The sequence below is a fragment of the Spinacia oleracea genome, chromosome 4 (genome assembly GCF_020520425.1).
Source record: "Spinacia oleracea cultivar Varoflay chromosome 4, BTI_SOV_V1, whole genome shotgun sequence".
In the NCBI taxonomy this organism is placed as follows: Eukaryota; Viridiplantae; Streptophyta; class Magnoliopsida; order Caryophyllales; family Amaranthaceae; genus Spinacia; species Spinacia oleracea.
Genome location: NC_079490.1, coordinates 25468889 through 25478488, shown reverse-complemented (window position 1 = coordinate 25478488; position 9600 = coordinate 25468889). Strand labels below are relative to the sequence as shown.

The window sequence follows — 9600 nt, the reverse complement described above, 5'->3', positions numbered from 1 at the left end:
TACACTACATAACCAATCTTGTTTAGTTGGGATGGTGAAAAATCCACCCACATTAACGACGTTATGCACTTATATCTGTGACCTGTAAGTAGAGATTCTCTTATCATTTCCGGTTGAGTCATTTAAATCTTCAAGTATCTCTTCTAATACGAAGTGTTATTATTTTGAAAATAAAGATTAAAAATCAGTAATACATAGCTCAATGAGTAAAATCCACCATTGTTAAAATAGTCTCAAATTTGAATCTTTCTCATCTAAAGTCTCTATTCTACACTACACGACACTATATCAATTTTTTTTTTCTCCTCTCTTATATAACCCCATCTCTCCTATCCTCCTACCCTCCTTTATTTCCTCTTCTTCTTCTTCTTTATTTTCTCTCTCCTCTAATGCCATTTCCGGCGCTAATTTACGCCACTAAAGTATCTTAACAAAAATTAATTTATTGAATAGTTTCCGAATGACTATCCATAATCACCCAATCACTCCCATCCTTCTCTTACTCCTTCTGAGTCCACTCGCCCAAGCTCAGCCGAATCAACCCGGGTCCAACCAGTATGGCCCCAATTCCGGTGGCAGATTCAGCCCGTCTATGGGGGTTATCATCATTGTCCTAGTTGCCGCTCTCTTTTTTATGGGGTTTTTCTCCATCTATATTCGCCACTGCTCCGACGACACCTCCACGAACGGCACCGTGAGGAATCGTCGTATTGGTTCGATACGACAATCGCGGCGAGCTCCGCGTGGGCTCGACCCGGAAGTGATCGAAAGCTTCCCTACCTTCGATTACGCGGCTGTAAAGTCCGAAAAGATCGGGAAAGGCGCGCTGGAATGCGCCGTCTGCCTCACGGAATTCGAAGATGACGACACTCTACGGCTAATACCCAAGTGTGACCACGTGTTTCATCCTGATTGCATCGATGCCTGGCTTGTGGGTCACACTACTTGCCCCGTTTGTCGTTGCAACCTCGCTGAAGCCGTCATTGGAGAACCACCTCCAACAAACGACGTCGTTGTGGAGGTAGGTGTAGACGAAGTAAGAAGGGATGACGACAACGATGACCGTGAAAACGAGGAGAATGAATCAATGGAGCAGCCTTTACATGGACGAGTAATGGGCAGGAGCCGTACGATGAGGAACCTATCATTTGGACGGCCAAGATGGTTAGGAAAGTTTACAAGATCGGCTTCAACAGGACACGTGGCGGTAAAACAGTGGGAGAATATGGAGAGATTTACGCTAAGATTACCAGAGGATGTACGGAAACAAATAGTGAGCGGTCATTTGGAAAGGACTACTAGTTTGTTAGTCCTCCCTAGAGAAACTAGCTCAAGAAGAGGCTACCGGGTCGGGTCCGGTGAAGGGAGTAGCAGGGGTCGGCCAGGTAGTGTCCCGGTGGACCGACCTGGGCGGTCTGACCGGTGGGTTTTTTCATTGGCGCCGCCTTTCTTTACTAGGGCGCCGTCCATAAAGTCTCCAAGAGTTGCGGCTACTACACCTACCAACCGAGGACGAGGTGGGTCTTTGCGTGGTTCTGTTAGGGAGAATGATGTAACTACAACTACTACAACTCGAGAAGTCTCTTTGCGTGGTACTACTATGCAAGCTGAGTTGAATCAGTTACCTGTCTAATTAATTAAATTTAACATTTTTTCACCTGTAAATTATACTCCTATAGTCATAGTCATATGGTTCTTTTTATTTATTTATTTTCCAATTTTGTTGTGGTAACAATATTTACCAACACACTGTAAAACATTGTAACAAATAAGTGCAATTTTTGACTTTTTGTTTTGGTAGGAATTTGAATTCTGTACATTTGGCCGATTTTTCGGGTGTATATATGACAATTGAATTACATGAAAACAGGTAGTAGATGAGTGTGAATGAAATATATTCATGCCGCACACATAATTTATACGAAGTATGTACGTTTGGAGGTAGAATGAACGTATTGTGGGAAGGTTGGTCAAATTTCTATAGAAAGGATTGATATTATTGAAGCAAAGCGTAGTTTGGTCGATTAGATAAATGGACAAAGTCAAAAGTTTGAATTACATTAGAAGTGTTTTCTTAAAACTTAAAAGGACCACAACTCTTTTAAATTATTTTCATGTATTGATTGTAATTTGAAGTTTTACTCCTACATAAGCTAATAAGATTTTTTTAAAAGCCAATATGAATTTTAGTGTATATAATTACTGTAAATTTTAAGATCAACGACTAAGTTGTATTGGTGTGTTAACTTCATTGATAGTATTTGTCAAAGTAGTCACTGCCTTATTCATATAAACAATTCAAATTAACATGGCGGACAACATCACCATTTTGTTTTCAAAATTCTCCGGTAAGGTTTATTGGTCAAATTTTTGATGGCTTTAAATAATGAGACAGAAAGAGGAATATATATTAGTTGGTCCAAATCCACCCATCTTTTTTCACTTTTCAAATTCAATTCTGATTCGTTACACAAGCATCATATTTACTTCATAGAATAATGAAATACTTTGTATTATATAACATGGATGGTCTAGAGTGGGACAAGATAACATATTCATAAATGAAGAATAAGGGTTATTGGAAAAAATAGAAAAAGCAAGTTAATTTGTTACATACAAGATCCAAAATTATAATGTATTCACGATTTATTATACCTCTATTTATAAAATACTCTATGATAGTGTTTGGATAAATTAAATCATTTCTAATCTGTAATTCAAATCCTGAAATTCAATTTTAAATTAACTAATGTTTGGAAATTGAAAAACTAGAAAATTTAGATTGTTCATTTCATATTTGCCCAAAAAAAAGCCAAAAAAAAAATTTCCTCCGACGTGGCACACGTTCCTCGGAGGTATCAAGTATGACCTAGCACGAACTTCTGGCAACCTGCAAAACAAGAATATTCCCGTAGGAATATTCCCTCCGATGCTTAAGTAAGTATAAGCTAGAGAGATAAGTAATTTGTAGAGAAAAGGCAGAGCAAAGATAGTTCTTAGGTTGGTGGGAATGAATTGATTGCTTTTACCTAGGGATCTGCACTATTTATAGTGCTAGGGTTTCTCGGGAACTGGTCCTGCATGATTGGGTGTTATGCAAGATCAGGACAAGTGTCCTGCTAAGTTTTGGAGGCTTGGTTTAGACCAAGTGGGCCTTGTAGACACCTACTTTTGTCCCCATTCCCGAAAGGGAAAGGTTCGATGATTAAAACATAAATCTCTACTTGACAACGCATCTCCTATAAAATAACGAATCTCAATCACCCTTTTCATTTCACCCGAAACCTGCTATTTATGGAAATCTGCTAAAAATAGTAACTGCCGTAAAGGGTAGTTGCTAAAAGTAGTAAGAATAAAAAGATAGAAACCTGTCAGAATTAGGTGTTGCACTCCAACATAAATCCTAAAAGAGATAGAAATTGTAAAAGGAATTCTATTCCTATCGCAGTTCGATAAAAGAGTTAACGTATTAATTAAACTCATAACGAACCTAGAGTTCGTAAAGGGCCCAGACGCATTCCGTCGTAAATTAATACGCACCAAATAACTCGGATTAAGTCTCTTAATGAACTTCGTACTCTAGAGTCCAATCTGACAAAGAATTATGCCAGACCCTATTTTCAACGCCCAGCCCTGGGCGCCGAAATCTTTGACGCCCAGAGCTGGGCGCCGGAAATACTTGGGACGGATTCTTTTCCTAATTCGTTTCGTATTCAAATTCCTGAAAACTATCTTTCTACGCCACTCTTTCCTATAAATAGACCCTTAAGTTCGACGTGAAAAAGAACACACAACACATAATTCATATTCTGAGTATTGACTCCAACCCTTAGCCTAAGCCTCACGCTGCGAAATTGTTCACGCGTTATGTCGCAATCGATCCATAAATCGAACAGAACGTATCCTGTCCCATAATTTGAGATTCGTTAAATAAAAAGGAGAAATAGCAAAGTCAAAGTGGTTAGTTTTCTGAGAACCGTGACGCACCTCTCAAGGGTGCGTCGTAATGTGTCCCTTTTCGATGATTTAACTGCTTTCCTCGCCCTTTTTATGAACTGTTAAACTAACTAAATCTGATTGTTCTATCACGCCTAACAAATATAATATTTTTGGGAAATTGGATTATCATGCTAGGTCCCTTAATGCTATTTAAATCAGATAATCACGATCGATCTAGTATTATATGTTGCATATTGCTAAAATCAACTCAGATTAGTTTAATAGTTAATGCATGTCCCTTCAATTATTTATGCTGAGCTAGTAAGGATATCCTGCCTCTGGAGTTATCGACGAGCGAAGTACTCCTCTCGGTAGTTACAGTCCCCCGAACCCTCAATCTCTACCTTGCGGGTGTATGTTGAGAGATCCCCACACCAGGGATCACAAGGGAACCTACGACCGTCGTGGTCAAACAGAATTGCACTCCCTTTATGTCACGATAACCGGGTTTTGTTAGTTTTTCTCATTGTTGTTAAAAACTGAATGGCGACTCCTATATTACTAGTCAATTGGGTGTAAACTCACAGGAAATCCAATTACACTTGAATGAATAAAAAAGAAGCGTCACACCCACGAGGGACGAGGTCACGCATTAGCCTCGTGCTTTTTCGACCCCCTCACAGTGGAGACTCCGCTGGGGATAGTGAAGGAAATACTCGTGCTTGTAGGTAATCAAAATAGCCGAAGGGTGAAACGATCCTACCCCGCGTTTATTTCCCCATCAAGTTGGGACAACCTGAAAATCAACATATTAATGTGAACGGGCAGAACCGCATAACGAATCTCGGCTCCATCGGGAGTTGGGACTAAGGATCCCTTTTTTCGCAAATAGGGGGGGTGCATACGCCGCGCATGTTGCCCACTCGGTACTTGTGCAGGTAGTACACCTATCCCGAACCCAATCGCTCGCTCATTAGGTCCCTCTCGCCTGCATGCCCCCTTGGCTTGCACTTGCGGGTTGGCCTCTTGAGCGAAATTTGTTTGTTGAAGACACTACCTCGACCGGGGCATGTGTTGGATCTACGATAGAAGCGGTACCAAGCCAGGCGCAAATAACTACCCATAGAAGCCTATCATAAACTACATGACATGTTATTATCGCCTCATGATGAATGTTAGTTATGTGCAGCGAAATATGTGATTGTGTGTGACAAACTATCCTAGAAAACCAACGACCTTAAAAATTGCCCAAACATTCATAGACTAATTTGCCAAAGAGTTCCGTAAACCCGAATGATCGCCACGAAAATAAGCGACGCTCGGGATGGCCTGTAATGAATCCCACAAACGCTGCACAACGCGTAAAGGACGTTATTAGGCAAGCACGCAAATCGAAGTCGCATAAACAAAAGTAGACGTAAACAGAAAACGAGAATCAGCCAAGGACGCATTTTCAACGCCCTTGGCTGGGCGCCAGAATTTCTCACGCCCCTCGCTGGGCGCTGAAGTTGCTGCCTGGCCTTTTGGTCAGGCACAGCAGCCTCGGTGCCCACGCATGAAGAAAATACGTAGCAAAAAAAAACTTTTCGTGAAAAAATTTGCTACGAGGGCGTATGAAATAGCACTCGATTCTAGAAGCGACTTATAAAAAATAAGTAACTCTTTGTGTCGTTGTTAGGCCTCCTACGACGACAATGCTCGGCATCAAAACCGAACGTGCTAATAATTATGAATGTCACATGGGCAAAGTATTCAAAAATAATGTTCAAATGAAGTCTTCAAAGAAAAATAATGTTCAAATAAAAAAAAATAATAAATCCGAGTCTAGACTAGGCTATGCCAAAGTACAATCCAAATCCTAAGTCTTAGTTGTCGTATCCATAGAATCGGTCCTAATGCTTGGTGTCATTCTGCAAAAGAAAAGGGGTTAAACCATATTGAGTCTCCCTCCTTGACATTTAGATCAATAAGCACCCATATGTAATTGTCATCCCTTGCTAAGAGTCTACGGCCTCAATACTCTCTCTCACCAATAAAAAGAACATATTATTTAATTCAAGTATTTGCAAAATGGAAACAGTCATATTCTGAAAATCATTCATAGTCACACAACCCCCAAAGTGAACCTAAGGTGTCAATACCATTAGCAAGAATTAATGGCCTCAAAGCTTATAATCACATTGGGTCACGACTATCATAGTCCTCTGGAGTCACTCACTCCTTGAAATACTACTAAGTACGGACTAAAAGATTTTCCATGAATGCAACATGACCAACCATGAAAATACCCAAATCGGCATGCCATAAGACTACCATTGGGGTAAAAGCAATACACACTAAGAGAGAAGCCGCACTAATGATTCTAGCCTTGCAAGAATAAAAATTCGATCTCCCCAATTAACTACCTTGCCAACATTAAGCAAAATGGCGCATGACAAATGAACACCCAAGGGTTAAAATCTGAAGTGTCAACCAACGAAAGTTATGGTCCAATTAGCCTAAGTCTGAGAGTTGCTTGGTCAAGTATTATAGGCTTACGCCACGTCATTATTTTGAGTCTAGGCCACCTCCTTGTATTCATACACGGGTTATAATCAGAAAAGTTAATGAAAGTTCGAGTCTAAATCACAACTTCCAATTAAATCCCGAAAACTGGAATCTGAAAAGAAGCAAAAAAATTTATTTTCGATGTAATTCTTTCGTTAAATTTCAATAAGGTAAAAATAACATTTTGAATCTACGCTATTTGCACATTTTAAGAAACGACTAAATACGCTTGCAAAGTAAGACAATTTAAAAGGTCCACCCTAGGCCTACTAAAGCTAAAGGTCCACCCTAGGCCCACTAAAATTAAAGGTCCACTATAGGCCTACCAAACGAGGCTCACTCAGTCTCACCTCGTGACTCAAAGACCATAATCATCTACCTTTTAGCCCAAATAAAAATTTGAAGGATTTATGTTGGGGAGAAATCCCAAGCAAAAAAAAAGAGAAAGAGAAAAGGGAGAGCGAAAAGAGCGAGCCACGAAGTACTTAGCCCGTACCTCCCAAAGCGCGAAATTTACCCAAGTAAACGAAGGGAAAGAATTGAGTTAGCCCGTACCTCCCAAAGTGCGGAATTTACCCAAACAGACAAAGAATTGAGTCAACCAATCCAAATCATAAAATTCTACGATGTCTACCCTTTCCAATCCTTATGCTCTTAGACGCCTTCGCTCTGGGGTCCCTGTTCAGCTCATTTAACCCATCCATGTTCTCATTGCCATAACCCAAGAAACCATTACCTCGACTCTTCTTCTTGAACTTGTTGTCAACCGCAAACCACGCACGGCCATTGACACGTGCGTCATACCCGTTATTTCCAAAGCCCAAACCCATTATTACACCACCGTTAGCATAATGACCATATAACTTGTTTGAATGCATCCTGTTGATATTCCCTTGAGACGTCCCCATGCTACTCATTGGCCTTGGTTGATGTAAACTCATGACACTAGTTCGAGGCTGCAAATTGTGAGCCCTAGCAAACATAATCCTCATGCTTGACCAATACCTATACAAATTATCCAACTCATTCAACCCATCTTTCAAGTTGTCTTGAGTCACGAATAAAAAAAGAAAACAAATGAAATGTACAAAAAATAATAAATAATAAAATAGGAACTTTGCAAAGCGCCTCTAAAGTTAGTCTAAAAAGAAAAAGGAGCATTTAGCGCACCAAAAAAGATCCGCCCAGAAATAATTTTCAGCGCCCACAGCTGGGCGCCGAAATCTTTAACGCCCCAGCCTGGGCGCTGAAACTCTCTGCCTGCCAAATTTTGTCCAGAAGTGCTCGTCATTTTATCCGCACATGCACGGAAAAATAACGAACACTTGGAGGGGTACAACACGTATTCAGATATACCACCCAAAAAAATAAGATATACGTACCACCAAAAAAAAAATATACATGTACTCAAAAAAAAATATAAAACAAATTTTTGGCTTACGGCAAAGCAACAGATTAAAATAGTAATAAACTTCACTTATTCTACCGTTTCAAATAATATGTTTCCACCTCAGAACGTACTTGTTTAAAATCGGCATTCTAAGAAACCATTTTCTAGGCTAAGAACTACGCAAGACCTGATTCCAAATTAAATCTATTTAAGGCGGATACGTAGGCAATCCATGATTCGGTCCAACCAATTTGCAAAAATATTAAAGCATATAGAATAACAAGAATAAGAAATAGAGTCCCGTATTAAAATTTAATTACTTGTAACCCAAGTCGAAAGAAAAATTTAAGTCAAAGGAAAAATCCAAGTCATCAAGGTGCCAAAATTAACGAGCACACATCGAAAAATAATAAGGGCACGTACCCTTGCCAGAAGGAGCACTCACACTCCTAGGCACTTAGCCAAGACTCAAAAGACCGCTTTGCCTCAATTGAATGGGGGGCTAGCGCAAGCGTCCATGACCTCTAAAATACTCGACTTGACCCTCCCTAAAGCGAACTAACTCACTTAAAGACCTTCTTTCACCACTAGACATAGTCGTTCGCTTAAAGACCTTCTTTCACCCCTAGACACAGTCATAGGCGCCGACAAGTAGTAAAGGCAGTAAGCTTGCAATAAAGAGGATTGTTCTACGACATCACCCCATCGTTCCTTCGAACTCAGGGCACCCGTTCATGGTAATTCAAATGCTTGCTAATCCCCTTTGGAAAAAATAAGACATTGTCAATAGGACTTGGCACTTAACCAAGGCTCACCCTACTCAGACGTATGACACGGGCATCTAAAAATCGAAATCTAAAAGCACCATTAATGGGAAGACATAATAGCAACTGGGGGCTAAAAAGATTGAAATGAAAGAGCTGGGGAAAAGAACTAGGTATACCTTGACCTTTTGTGCAGACATACACCAAATAAATCTAAGTCGATTTGAAAACGGTTTATATTCCCGCAATTCTGGAAAAGATGGCCCTAAAAGCCTAAAGCATATGCCAAACGGGCACAAGTGTATCTTGACGCCTGCACCCTGGCCTCCAGCAAATCCTTAGACAGCATTCCAAAAATCATAACAGTATTTTGATTCACTCATGTAATCCTGTACGAACCTTTCTATATGTCAACCTACTTAAAACACCTCGGATTGTACACAGTAGGACTCGGATTTTAAATAATTTTCAAATGATTTTCAAAGACTTTTTCGAACATAATACAATGTCGTTGGTTTAAGCTAAATCTGCGTTTATCTCAATGTTGCAAGTGAGTCAAAAGATTTCTAAATATGATTATGGGTAAAGAAAGGCACCTAGCTTTTGGTCAAAGGCACACTTCAACATGTGACTACCTTGACCATGGCAATGTCGCACAATACGACATTCACAAGAGAAGTAGCAAAATCACTACTCGAACGTACCTCGCACTAACGAGTCTGGTTCAAACTATTCATGATCCATGTCACCATGAACGCATAAAAACGTATGCCAAGCATTATAGCACCAAGCCAATCCCGTAGCTACAGTTGGAGGCTTGAGAAAAACACTCTAAAAATGCTCGAAATGACGATTTTATCGTAAATTCTCGACGCTAATGCTATACATACGTCATAGGGGCACAATTCTAAGCTTTAATCGTGTAAAACGAACCTTAGAATGGCTATAACCCCTCCCAAA

At 40.1% G+C, this 9600-nt stretch overlaps 1 protein-coding gene across 1 annotated transcript; it reads left to right on the top strand.

Annotated features, from left to right (window-relative positions):
* The first annotated feature begins 319 nt into the window (after window positions 1–319).
* LOC110780762 (E3 ubiquitin-protein ligase ATL31) lies at window positions 320–1804 on the top strand. The gene has a single exon (XM_021985083.2). The coding sequence runs from the start codon at window positions 461–463 to the stop codon at window positions 1631–1633; it is 1173 nt and encodes a 390-aa protein (XP_021840775.1). The 5' UTR covers window positions 320–460; the 3' UTR covers window positions 1634–1804.
* The last annotated feature ends 7796 nt before the right edge of the window (window positions 1805–9600 follow it).